General features: G+C 39.3%; 2 protein-coding genes across 2 annotated transcripts in view; one reads left to right on the top strand and one right to left on the bottom strand.

Moving 5' to 3' along the window:
• Positions 1-896: 896 nt before the first annotated feature.
• myct1a (myc target 1a) lies at positions 897-6,086 on the bottom strand. Its single transcript, XM_072656327.1, has 2 exons — positions 5,834-6,086; positions 897-2,817 (listed from the first exon to the last, which is right to left on the bottom strand). The coding sequence occupies exons 1-2, from the start codon at positions 5,910-5,912 to the stop codon at positions 2,228-2,230; spliced, it is 669 nt and encodes a 222-aa protein (XP_072512428.1). The 5' UTR covers positions 5,913-6,086; the 3' UTR covers positions 897-2,227.
• Positions 6,087-12,576: 6,490 nt separating this feature from the next.
• syne1a (spectrin repeat containing, nuclear envelope 1a) overlaps positions 12,577-14,273 on the top strand; it is a 165,590-nt gene continuing 163,893 nt past the window's right edge. The window contains exon 1 of the mRNA XM_072685563.1: positions 12,577-12,805. Within this exon, the coding sequence (XP_072541664.1) occupies positions 12,739-12,805 (67 nt within the window). The 5' untranslated portion in view covers positions 12,577-12,738. The remainder of the gene's footprint in view (positions 12,806-14,273) is intronic.

Here is a 14,273-nt window from a genome sequence, read left to right as displayed (position 1 = left end):
TACACAAGGTTAAAAACATTCCAGCTCAGTGAAGAAATTCCTTCCTCTAGGAAAAGGGAAATTTAGGTAGTGTTGTGAAGGACATCAGTAGAGGTCAGGATGTGTGTATCACCCATTGTATGTTGTTACACACTGTTATGTGTGCATGAATTGTTTCCACACTAACCTGGCCATTTTATTAGAAAACTCTACCTTGTAAAAGCTGATTTAGAGCACAGTCCCTCTGTTGCAGTGTTAGATGTCATCTATATAGCCCTTCATAAAGGGCTAGGAAATTCTGTTTTTCAACAGACTGTAATTTCTAAATGTACATCTACAGTCAGATCCATAATATCTGTTGGACATATTTGGATTATTATTGTTATTTTAGGTGGTTCCCACAGCATATTGGAGTTGAAATGAAACAATATGAGCAGAAATGTTCAGCTTTGAAGGTATTTGCATCAGTACAGGAGCAAGAATTCTAGGACATAGTTTCCCCATATTTCAGTGTTCAAAAGTAAATGGACAAAGAAACATAATTAAATTGTAGTTTTTAATACTTGGTTGAAAATTCTTTGCAGCCCACAACCACTTGCAGCTTTCCAGACCAGAGGTTTCTTCTCAGACGATGCTGTATCAGGCGTTCACTGCAGTTGTTACTCTCTTCAGTTACTGCATGTGCTTGTGTTTCTAGTTTTGCTTTCAGTGAGTGAAATGTGTGGCTCAGGAGATTAACTTGCCCATTGCAGAACATTCAGAACATTTTGCCTGTAAACATTGTGTGGCTTTCACAGTATGCATTGGGTCATTGTCAGTCTGAAGTGCTGTTTAGTGCATTCAGCTTTATTAATGGAGTTAATATAGAAATGACGGTGTAAGTAAATTCACACTCAATCAAGACATTTCATGAACTGTAGCAGCCTCATAGGATGTTTAATAATCCATCTTATATTATAAGATACATTATGACAGATAAAACGTTCAAAAAGTAAAGGGACATTTAATAGTGCTACAAAATGTTCAGTTCTTTATTATGTGGTATAAACATATTGAACGAAACAATTCTACAGTGACTCCACATAAAAGTACTGGGGTCAGGAATCGCTCACCACACATTATATTTACTATAATATCCCTTTTGTGACAAAGAACAACTACCATTCAGAATTATTTCTCCATAATAAAATAATGTCCAGTTTAAGTTTCACTCATCCTTCCAGTGATGGAAGGTGTTTTGCAAAGCTCAGGCCAGAGCACACTGACCCAACGTTCTTCAACAAAGACCAACATTAATTTGGTGTATCATACCTGAGTGTGTGCTGCTGGCACTCTCTAGTGTTCTATAGAGTCCTCATTCACATTGTTTTACAATGTTGAGCTCAACAGCTCTACAATGCACCGCCATTAGAACTAGAAAGTTCTGGAATGTTCTTCCCAATTACACTGCTGTACACTGTTCTACCCCATTTCACACTGTTCTAGAAAGTTCTGGAATGTTGTTCTACCATTATTCACACTGTTCTAGAATGCACTCCCATATTCACACTGTTCTGGAATGTTTGTCCCCTTTAACAGTGCTCTAGAATGTTCTGGAACGCTCTCAGTATTCACTGGGAGTGTTCTCCCATCATTCACACCGTTCTAGAATGTCACAGTTTATAGAATGCTCTTTTCCCAATTCATACTTTGTTTGTGGACTGCATGGTGGGTCAGTGGGCCGTGGCCTTTAGTCTCTTATTTCGCATGTACATAAATATACACAGCACTAAAAATATGACTAAGAACTAAGCATGGGAAAACTCTGCCAAAAAAGTAAATATCTAAAGCACTCTTCTTAGAATAAAAAAAACACAGCATTATAACATTATACATGGCAGGAAAATCTATTTTGTCTATAACCATGCTGACAGGTATGCTATTTAATACATATATTGTATACTAAATTCTTTATTATTCTTTATAGACTGTGGACAAAAGACAAGCAATTTGCGTCCATAGCTGTGTAATAAAAAAAGGTGTTTTCATTCTCACAAGAGTATCACAGATATTTACTTTTGGGCATGTTTGGTATCTTATATCTTATTGTAAAGCCCTCCAAAATCTAATTCAAAATGTCCAGGGGGCTTTTAGGTCTGTCATCTCCATCATCTTTTATGGCCTTTTTACTATCTCAGGTCATCACGTCCTTTTCCATTCTCTAACTGTAGACATTTCCATCCTACATAGGCCACCCTATCGCCATGGCTCAAGTGCAGGTTTCCTGATAGGCCCGTATGATGCTCTCATAGGCCGGCGGGGGGGTCTGGATGCCCCTTAGGCCGCTGTTTCCCCAAAAGGAGTCCGGTCTGGGCCTGGCTCTGGGTGGGGTGACCATGGAGCTGACTGTGGTGGTGGAACTCGTGGTGCCTGTGGGGTTATTGGTGAGGGTGGGGGTGCGAGGCAGACTGCCTTGGCTGCCCTCCTCAGCCTCCCTAGCGATCTGACTGCACTGTAGCAGCGGGTGGAATGTGGAGGCCCTGAAGCTGGACTTGCGGCCCAGCAGGTCAGCCTGATCACCTGTGGGGGATGAGCATGAGGTCTGACGGTGGAAGGAGAAGGCGGCACTGGCCAGGCTGTTGTTGCTGCGGCGGTCATAGGCACTGCTGTGGCGACTGAATGCAAGGCGGGAACGCGGGGAGGAGGAGGATGAGGAGCGACCGGCACAGCGAGGCGAGGGCAGGCGAGTGATGGTGGCTGAGGCCCGTCGACGAGACATCCAGGTCAGGGTCAAATAAACAAGAGCACCCAGCACCAAACCAACCACCATGGAGAGACAGAAGGCCAGGATCAGATCCCCTGAGGTGAGGAAGGGAGCAGCAGAAATGATTGACTGATTGATGAATCATTTAAAGAGAAAATTAATACAAACAAACAGATGTATGTATCTAGAGAGTAGGAGTTTAGCAACATTACATTTCATTGTTCAATACCAGCAACTCAATTCAATAAATATATGGGCACTGAACAACGCATTAAACTGTGCTCAAGCTAATATTTGCGATTGGTGTAGCGTAGTGGGTAACAACACCACAGTCCCCAAGGCAAACTAGGATTCGATTCTCAAACATTACATTCTCTTACCTGTGTAACAAGATTCACATGTAAGACAAAGTATACATGTGTCAGATAAATGCTGTGAATCATTACTGTCATACAAAAACCTTGTATTTGCCTGTTTATAATGGTGTTGCCTGGACATAATGGTAGGTCAGGTAGGTCTTTACATTGTATCAAAGTTTCATGATAAATGGAGCAATAGAAATGCTATAATGTGACTCACTTTCAGGTGAAAGTTAAGAAGTTGTTTCCTTCTTCTGTATTGTTGCCATTTTGGACAAGTTTTTTTCGGTGACGGCAACGATATATAAAAGTGCAAATATAGCAGTCACAATGCAATGATTTCTTCAAGAGTCTTTAGTTAAAATACATTGGAAGGTAGCATTACTATGTAACAAAGCAGTAGACTTTTAATCATATAAGCAAATGATAGTTACAGCCACTGAACACCATGAATTTGAGATATTTTCCTATGTTGTTTATTAATGGTAGGCTTGTGTTTCAAAGCAACATAATAGTCATTCATTATTATATCATAATATTATTCCATTAACAACACAATGCTGTTAATAACTTTAATTCAGAGTTCAGTTAGTGTGATTCTACTGCTACTTAGTGAACAAAATAGTCTCTCCCTATATAGCACAGTACTAATGAGGGAGCAGAGATCTGTTTTGGTCACAGTGTAGAATGGTGTGTAGAACACATTATTTTTGCCACTTAAATAAACACCATTGTTAGACTCAGTCTATTAAAATCATACTACACGTAAAGTGTCTGTTTTCCGTTCTCCATTGTCATTAAACTGCCTCAGCTAATGTCTCATTTCTATTGCTCACATTCTCCCCACTAAAGGTCAGCAGGGTTTATTTCTACCAGTATCTCCACCTATCCTGTTCTGATAGATCATCAGGGTGGAACGTGTGAGGGGTAATTTAGGAATGTGAGTATTGTGCCTTGATGCTTTGTTAGTCGGCACCACTCATAGTTTGACGATAGAAGGCACAGTGTGCTTTCCTTCAGCTGCAATAAAAATAGTTTAAATTTTGAGAAAGCTTCCTGTTGTGTTGAACACGTCTGCTGAGGCATTCAACCCACAGAACTTCGCCCTGGTGTAGTTTAGAGCTAGCCAACAGTGTTAATATGGAGACAGGGTAATTCTACCCCATGCCAGATGGAATGTGTCAGCAGGTGAAAGTGGTCTAAGTGCATGTTACTTTGGGTTTTCATTTTACCTGATTATTACCACACTGCACTTCCTGAAATAACATAGCTTTAATACTACAGACATCATTTTTCGGCATAATTTGAGCTAAGGTGAATGTTATTCAATTGTGTTATGTCTACTGTTTTTTTTTTTATTCTGAACTGACTTTAAAGTTAAATTCACCCAAACAACCCACCACTGATCTATTTTCAAAGATCAAAAAAATCTATATTTAGTGTGACTAGATTATTAGAGCTTTTCAGCCCATCAGCCTAGAATTAGAATTTATCGAGGCCCATTTCCCTTAGTTAAATGTTTATTTAACTAAGGGAAATATAGTTGACATGTTGGGCTAAAGAGGTTACCATGCCACACAACAAAAATACTGGAGGTGTGAAACCAGGAGAATAGTAACAAGCTTATCATCACTATAACATGTTGAAAACTCCCTTTTACTTTGATTACAGCAGCGATTATATCTTTGTAAGACTTTAAGACATTAGAACACTGTAGATCATTTTGGAGTTACGGCCGTGACAGCAATGACTCCCTATTTATGTTTTATTTGAGTATGTCTGTCATTTCTTTCTCTGAGCGTCTGAATGGTAAAGTGGAATTCAAACATGCCTTCAAATGTTTGAGGGCACTACAATCTCATAATTGAAAGTAAATACAATAGCTGTTGAGGGCTATAAGAACAGGTTTACTGTTTACTAAAGAATAAATCAACATTAAGAAGCAAATAATAGGTGCTGTGCTGTTGGTGAGACTTTTGCTGATCTTGACAAATAGTCAGGCCCTAATCTGTTTGCCAACAGGTCCATACAAACTGTTTTAAAGTAAGCTTGAGAATGAGGCTTTGCCTTGAGGATAAGGTCAGGGGTAGAGAGAGTGTTAGGTGACAATTATGACAAATTTAATTAGTTAAAGGCAAGATAAGTATCAACACAAAGCATTTACAGGGATCCTGTCAATCGAGTGAGTTTCTTTTCCTTTTTTTTAACTTTGGCTGAATGCTTGTAGAAAAATGTAGAGCAATGAGGGTAACTATCCGCATTTCTCTGCACTCTGAATATTCTGTATTCTGCTAGGAACCGCAGACTAGAGGGCTGTGATCATCTGGAAATGGCATTTGGAGAGACAGAGTGGAAAAAAGCTCTGTAGTGTTTTTGCAGGTCACTCTAGAAAAAAAAACACTCAGCTGCTACTGTTTTCTTATCCACTATAAAATCTGGTGCACAGACACATCTTTAACTCCTCTCTGGTCTGGATAATCAACAAGGGGGGGGGGGGGGGGGGCTGTAAGGGAGGAATAAACACAGTAGGAAAAAAGTAAAAAGAATGAGGGGGATATCTGATAGAGAACACACAGATGGAGAATTTGAAAAGGGAAAGAGAGACAGAAAGAGAGAGAGAGAGAGAGAGAGAGAGAGAGAGAGAGAGAGAGAGAGAGAGAAAGAGAGTCAGAGAAACAAACAACAAATACACCAACAACAAACAAACATCAGAGAGAGAAAGAGAGAGAGAGAGGTCAGTAAAGTATCTTACTCAAGCCGAAGGACTGCAGTATTTCCAGAATGGGATGAGTGCTGTTATCGGCCATCACTCCGTCCACACATACACACATGCGCACACACACACAGCAGAAGGGAGAGGCGCTCGAAATACATTCACACAGTGTCCTTCAGCTCCCTCACTCCTCTTCCTTATTCCTCCTTCTGACTGCTTCTGTCTTTCGCTCCGTCTCTGGGTGCATGTATCTTTTTCCCTCACTCTCCCTACACTCCCTCTCTCTCTGCTCTGTCCAGCCCAGAGAGACACAGGATCTCCTCCAAGGCTGGCCTTGCTCTGTTTGTCAGAGAGGAAAACTTCACTGTCACGTTTCCTGTGTTTCCTGTGTAAAATTAGCAGCGGGCTGTGCTTATCTGTTGGCTGCAGGGTTCCTGTGGGATGGAGGGAAGGGGACAGAAGAAGAGGAGAGGAGGGGATTGGTGGTGTAATCACTTCCTCATCACCAGTTCTCCTTGGTGAGTTCATCACAGACATACACTATGTCCCCCCAAAGTCTTTACTCTCTCCTACCACCCCCCTCACCACCACCACTACCACCACAAGGACGGTCATCAGAATCAGTGCTGTTCTTCGTGTAGCTGCGAGTGGCCTTGACACAGGATAATTCAGGATAATCACTACCAAAATTGTTGTGAATAGATAGTTTGGTTGATGTGAAAATGCCTATTTACCACCCTGTTATTTTATCTCAGAATAAAACAGGGCAGCTTTTTCTTTATGGTAGGCTAAAAAAAAAAAAAGCAATATTACTGGCTTGTTTGCGTCATCACAACGGCTTATTTTAATAATATTAAGGGGAAAATGAAGGATTCATGCAGTCTTCCATGCAGGATTATAATTTGGGGTTCATACAGGCTCACAAAATGCCAAATATACCAATTTGACCACAATTATATTGCTTTGAATTGATTTTCTTTGTTTAAAAATGAGGGGTTAAAATCTTCCAGTGCCTCCCACAACTCTGACTTATATTTACATATTTTAGGAAATAAACTACCACATAAACCACACTAAAATGTAAACAATTAAAACAATACAATGGCCGGTTAGACAGTTTGTATGAACAATCATGTACATTTTCCATGTTTGACCACAGTTTGGACCACTGCAGAATTGGCAGGAACTTTTGGAAAGGAACAGAAATGCAGAAGAGATGTGAGGCACGCTGTGAATAGTAAGTCTAAGTCAGGATAAAAACAAGGATTATAGATTAAAGCTTGAGTTTTATACCAAGATCTAATGTTTATTAAAAACAGCACATGTTGCTCTGGAAAGAATTAAGAGACTACTGATTTGTTTTTTTTTTTATTTGCATCTCTACGTGAGTGGCAGCCATTTTATTCCCGGTGTTAAATCAAACAAAGCTGAGTTTCCTGAATTTGCAAACTAAGAATGGCATAAAGTCATCCAACAGCAATGTGAAAGACTAGTGGAGAGCCTGCCAAAAAATAAAAGCTGTGATTGGCAGTCAAGGTTATTTCACCATAGTGATTTTGAATGCTCTCAAAATTCAAATATTAGTACTGTGTAGTTGAACATTAAATAATAACATCTTTGCATTATAATATTATAATCATTTATTTGCATTATTTGAACAGGTTTTAGCAGTTGTCATTTCTGCAAATAAATGCTCTAAATAGAAATATTTTTAAGGGGAATTTAGGGGAAATGTTTATGGTTTATGAAATACAATGCAAATGTTAATTTCCTTAAACAATTTCCCTATAAATAGTAAAATAATAATGATAATGTAGGGCCTTCATAATGTAGGTCTCTTCATTTTTTCCAGAGCTGTATATACAAAATACCTAATCGAACCTCTCAAAATCTATAAAACAGATGTTTTGAATGAATTGGCATAGAACATTGATGTGATGTTGAATCTAGGTTCTTAAAACTGGAACATCTCATTTACAATAAAGGAGAATTCAATTAAATTGAATTAAATGGTTAAGATACAAACAAAGTCATTTAGAGTGGTATGGCGCGAAATGTGCTGTTCTAGATAAACATATCCAGTCTGTGTTCATCTGGAACAGTGAATACATCTCCAAATTGGGGCCAATGGATCTAAAAAGAACTTGTATCTGTTATTTTCAGATCAAATCAGTCTGAATCAGTCCTTACGTTTCAGGCCTCTGCTTTGTGTGCCTGATAGCGGCTCAGTTTTTCCACATAAAGTTGCCAGCTTTTTGACCAGGCCAGCTTAACTTTACACAGCTACGACACAAACAATGATCCAAAAGAACAAGAAAGACTTTGTCCCAAATGAACAATGTTCCTCCACAGCAACCTTCCCCTTGGGCCCGGGCGCTCAGAGGCTTTAGTGTAGGCGACTTCAGTGTAGTTAGTGTAGTGGACAGTGTAGTGATTTGGGACACAGTGGCTACTCTGGGTGGGGAGGGATGGGGCTCGGCAGATATTTCCTCTCATTGTTGTGCTGTGTGGTGGAGTGGAGGAGCCAGGCAGCGGCAGGAGCTCTCTTACATTCCTCATTGTGTCTGATTTGGAGCAGCATAATCAAGTACTTGTACACAAACATACATAACAATATGCAGTATGGTCACGTAGGCCCGGTGATGAACTGTGGGAAAATCCTCCACATTTGATCATATTTGTGTTGCATAGTGGTATTTCACGTGTTATTATTGATGAAGCTTGGCTTTGTTGGTAAATTAAGAATTTAATGTGCTTTCCTAATAATAATGATTAAATAGTACATAGTATATATCCTATAGAATAGTAGAATACAATATTTAAAGGAGTCGAGGAATCGTATTATGCACACTGAACTGCCAGTGTATGAGGTGCACCTACAGTGGCATACAAAAGTTTGGGCATCCCTGGATAAAGTGTTACCCTGTTACTCTGAATAGCCAAGTGAGTAGAAAAAAGGCAGAAACAGGCTATAAGAATTTGCAAATTTGTTTCCTCAGTAATATAATTGAGAAATGGCAGTTAACAGGAAAAACGGTGGTCAAGTTGAGATCTGGAACTGCTCATCAGAAGAAAACCTTATTTGTAAACCGTATCATGTGTCCTTACCACAAATATCAGTGCCAAAGGAACATCTAAACACCTGATGCATTTTGAAAACAAGTATTGTGGACTGATGTAGTCAAAACAGAACTTCAAGAATACCAAGAATCTCACAGATCTAGAAGCCTTTTCCAAGGAATAAAGGGCATAAATCCCACAAACAGGATTTGAGAACAGAAATGTTGACCGGGGTGGCCACATGTACTTAGTATCTACACTTATTTGCTGTTTTATCAGAAACACCTATCAGGCTTTGTAGGTTTACAATTACTGGGTGTAGCCCATCTACAAAGTCTTATATCTACTTTATCTGATTTCTAGCCATCAGTGGAAAGGAGTGCCAATAAGACAAAAGCTGACCAGATCTTTTTTGAGTCGTTCTAGGCAGAAATGGCAAGGAATGGACTATATGTTGCACAGCAGTGACAAAGACATGGAAGTAGCATGGTAGTGTGTAGCACTAGTATGAGTGCAGATGCTACCAACTTGATACAAAAGTATTATTAACCTGATAATTTAGTTTATAAAAGGAACTTTAGTAATTGCTTTAGTATGTATTCCATAGATAGATAGGGGAGCATTGTCCAAATGCTAGATAATTTTAGCTAAAGATAATAGGCCTACTTTATCAAGAAAGCCAAATCAATTCAAATCAATGCATTCCAGCCCCACTTAAACTCTGCATCACACATTTGAGTGATTTCCTTGGTTTGATATACCTGTCTCAACTCATCAGATCATTAATACACTCTGTCCCTATCCTGCTACTGTGTTCCTCCTGTGGTGCACAATATACACAGTCACTTCTAAAGTAATAATAAAATTGCATTACTTGTTCTGAACAGTAGATGGCACTATGGATGTTCAAGAGAATAGCCAGTGGATTAATGGTGGTTTAATAGCGTTATATCAGTAGATAACAGTCTTTAGGTAAAAAATAAGGTAAAAAATAAAAACTCTTTGTGGTAACTGTTCATTATTGACCTGAACTTTGCCCGATTCATTTGTAGAAAGAAATACATACAGTTAAATGTCCTTTTTTATATATATTTTATTTTTAGAATAAGAACATCATGTCAATCATATTTTACTCCAAGTGGTTCACATTTCAACTTACTTAGTAATGTTTGTTAAAAAACTTGTTACTTTTCTAGATTGGTTTAAACGTATCACAATAGAGGTAATCTATTTTTCATAATCATGCCAAATGCTTATGGATTCATTCTGAAAGCAAAAACTAATCACTGTAATGTCCAGTCAGCAGAGACCCACTCTAATCAACCAAATTACAGAGAAACTGTACATGATAAGGACGGAAAGACAGCAGGGAAAGACAACACTGGTGGTGAGTATAACAAGGGTGAAAGACAAGCCCAAAATGCAAATAGATATAGCCTTGAAGTATATATGCATAAATCAACAAGGTTGCATTGACCAACACTTATCAATAAAACCTGGCAACACTCTGCATTTTTACTTTTAGTTTTACTCAGTTATGCTGATTTATTAAGTATAATAAGTATAAGAAAGGAACAATTCAAGTCAATAACAGTATTGTCTTCTGCCCCAGTTTATTTGGCAACAGACATAACTAAATCCTAAAATGCCAACCTTATTATTATAGTAATACTTGTACACATGCCATGACCATTAAAATAATAGCTGTATTTACAATTAACCAAGTCAGCTAAACCACTACTATCTACTAAGCTCTACTGAGTTGACAATCTACTAAATGAACACTCTACTGAATCCAAGTCTAGTCTAAACTACTGAATCAAAAGTAGTAAATCAAAACTGAATCAAAGCTCTAGTAAATCAAAATTCTATTAAATCAAAGCTGTACTAAATTAAAGCTCTATTTAATCAAGTCTACTAAATCTGAACTCAACTGAATTAAAGTTCCACTTAATGAAATGTCTAATAAATTAAAACTTGAATTGAACTGAATGAACAGTGCAAAAAGAAACCTATACTAAACCAAAACTACAAAATCAAAGCTCTAAAATTAAAACTCTACTGATTCAAAAATCAACTAAATCAAATCCCTCAAGTCTTTAACTGTACAATATGCCATTAGGGTGGGTTTTAATAAAGTAGTTTATAAAATAATGGACCCGTTCAAAACAGAACGTACTGCGTAATGCTTCGCTGTATTGACCATATTGGCAAGCATGTTATGACTGAAGGTGTGGGAGTGTTGTTGGTGCTCTGCGGTCGGGAGCCTAATGAGCTTTTCAGAATTATGCTGATGAAGCCTGTTCCAAAAGGCTTTGCCTTAGTGAAAGTGAAGCCCTGGGTGTGCAGATAAGATTCAGCCAGGTTTTCAATACCCACAGCAACACAGCCTCTCTCTCTCTCTCTCTCTCTCTGTTCCATCTTCCCTCGCTCTCTGCGTCCGTGTATCTGTACTAACTCTCTCCTTTTCCATCTTTCTCCCCCATTATCTATCTGTCCTTTCTTTCTGTTTATTTACTTATTTTTAATGTCTCACTTACTCTCTCTCCCCTCTCATCTCTCGCTCTCTCCCGCTCTCTCTCACATACACACACAAATTCTCTTTCCTCCCTCCCCCTCTTCGTCCATCCAGTAGGCCTCACATTGTGCTGGAGGTCACATTGCTGATGGAAAGTGGCGCAGTCAGCAGTCTGTGGAAGGAAGCGGAGCTCTTACTTCACACAATCTATAGTCCCTCGCCCTTTGCGCATGTGTGTGTAAACAAGATATGGATGTTGGGACTGGGCTTTAGAGCAGAGCAAGTGGGGTGCAGTAAATCCCCCCCTGCCTCCACCTTTTACTTTGAAGGTCCATCTTCATGGTCTTATGTTCAACTGCTGGAAATATAATATTACCTGTTCATAATTTAGATGTTTGTTTTTTGAGTCAGAAATTAAACTTAGTCTTGGACTTCATTGACATGCCAATGGTATTTCAATATTCCTAGTATATACTATTCAGTCGAGGACTTGGGCTTAATCTGGTTCTGGTTCTAATTTGGTTCATATTGGACTATCTGTATAATGTCCACAGAAAAGCATTGCCAGTAGAATGGGACACTCTGGAGCAGCCACTTATTAGCCAACAATCACCATACCCAATTCCAATAATCAGCTTGAGGGGCTATGGAAATGTTGAACCTTCATTCTTTGGAGTGATGGAATTTTATCCCATATCTTTGGAATGAGCTGGAGTGGAGTTTGTGATTCATAACTAGCCATCATCCAACCTCACTAATGCTTTTGGTGGCTGAATGCAGGCAAATTCTCACAGCAATGTTCCAACGTCTCTTGTTAAGCCTTCCCAGAACAAATGTTAGATGAACAGATACTCTACAAAGATATATGTATGTAAGTACTAATAGGTAATATGTGTAAAATACTGTCTATATAATGTGTTAAAAAGTACCATAAATGTTTTGCTTAGGCCTGACCCTAACCCTTACCTCAACAAAAAACGTTCATGACAAATATGAAAACAGCATATACAAACTCCAGCTTCATGATTGGTCAGGAGGCTTATGTGCTACCTTTTAAAAGCTGCACTGTGATTGGACAGCAGGTGGCAGTGGCAGCTAGTGCCAGAGCTTAAAGGGCTGGGTGTGTGTGTGTGTGTGTGCGCATGTGTGCGTATGTGAGGGAGAGAGAGAGAGAGAGAGAGAGAGAGAGAGAGAGAGAGAGGGGAGAGGCTGCTGAATGTACAACTTGTTCTGAAGAGCAAGGAAAGCGCACAGGTTTTTTTTTTCTGCAGGCCTCCATCAGAATGCCCTTGCAAAAGCATCACCTTCCAGCTGATGTCAAAAGCATGGATTAAACCACAGGACTCAGGTGCTCTGGACCAGCAGGATGGCATCGGCCAGGCACTACAGCCGCTCAGCCAGGGAGATCGCCAATGAAATGCAGCGGCTGCAGGGTGGGTGCTTATGCATGCTTTCTTTTAAGGTGACCTCACTGCCGTGCTGGAGGATGACACAGCAGAACCCTGCATTGGAAATAGCGCAGAAACCAACAAGGGCAAAGAAGAACAAATGGTATCTTAATTGCATGTAAGAATAGGAGTTTGTGGGAGTTTGTAGATGTGTTGTGAAGTTGTGGCTGCATATTGCTTTGCAAACCCACTTATACTTGCTGTCTGTGAGGCAAATATAATTATTAATCATGTCTAAGCAGTGACTAAGCACTGCTGCATATGCACACTGACGCTGCACAGGGCTCACATTATGCTGCAAATACAGTGCTAATTTGGGGTCAGTGGTTGCAGCATCGTCCTTCACAATTCTGTGTGTGTGCGTTTTCTGTCACAGATGTTTTTGGAATAATAGTATTTGGTCCTCTGTATCTTTTCTTATTCAGTTTTAATGTTAGGACTTGTTATCTGGACTGCAGTTAATGACTCATTAAGTGCTATACATTATTCAGTAACTACTATGACATTAATATGCTAGTAATGTGGTTATGACAGTGAGGAATTAAAGGCTAAGTTCACATTAAAAGCCTCAACGCTCAGTTTTTGGCTCAAATCGTATCATTCTGGATTGACAGTTCACTTTTATGTTGGTGAGTGACTTTTGTGTAGTGTGAATGACCCCCAGTGGAGCATACAAATCAACAACATCAGGTGAATGAACAGCAAGGTCAGTCTTCAATACAAAGAAAATTACTGTCCCGTTTTATATTAAGTATCTCTAATACCTTAAAACTTACACGTTTACAATCCTTGTAATAGCTTTTGTAAATGTAAAATAACATCCCACTTAAAAAGATGAGACATAATTGTCATAATTGACATCATAGGTAGACCTCAACTATGAGAGACAAAATGAGAAAAAAGAATTCAGAAATTAAATACATTGTTTATGTGAATTTATTTGCAAATAATGGTGGAAAATAAGTATTTGGTCAATAACAAAAGTTCATCTCAATACTTTGTTATATATCCTTTGTTGGCAATGACAGAGGTCAAACGTTTTCTGTAAGTCTTCACAAGGTTGGAACACACTGTTGCTGGTATGTTGACCCATTCCTCCATGCAGATCTCCTCTAGAGCAGTGATGTTTTGGGGCTGTCGGCTCCCTCCAAAGGTTTTCTATGGGGTTGAGATCTGGAGCCTGGCTAGGCCACTCCAGGACCTTGAAATGCTTCTTATGAAGCCACTCCTTTGTTGCCTTGGCAGTGTGCTTGGGATCATTGTCATGCTGAAAGACCCAGCCACGTTTCATATTCAGTGCCCTTGCTGATGGAAGGAGGTTTGCACTCAAAATCTCACAATACATGACCCCATTCATTCTTTCATGTACACGGACCAGTCGTCCTAGTCCCTTTGCAGAGAAACAGCCCCAAAGCATGATGTTGCCACCCCCATGCTTCACAGTTGGTATGGT

Source organism: Salminus brasiliensis, chromosome 1, assembly GCF_030463535.1.
Source record: "Salminus brasiliensis chromosome 1, fSalBra1.hap2, whole genome shotgun sequence".
Classification (NCBI taxonomy): domain Eukaryota; kingdom Metazoa; phylum Chordata; class Actinopteri; order Characiformes; family Bryconidae; genus Salminus; species Salminus brasiliensis.
The sequence above is the reverse complement of the archived record's forward strand: the minus strand, read 5'-3'. Positions and strand labels throughout refer to the sequence as shown.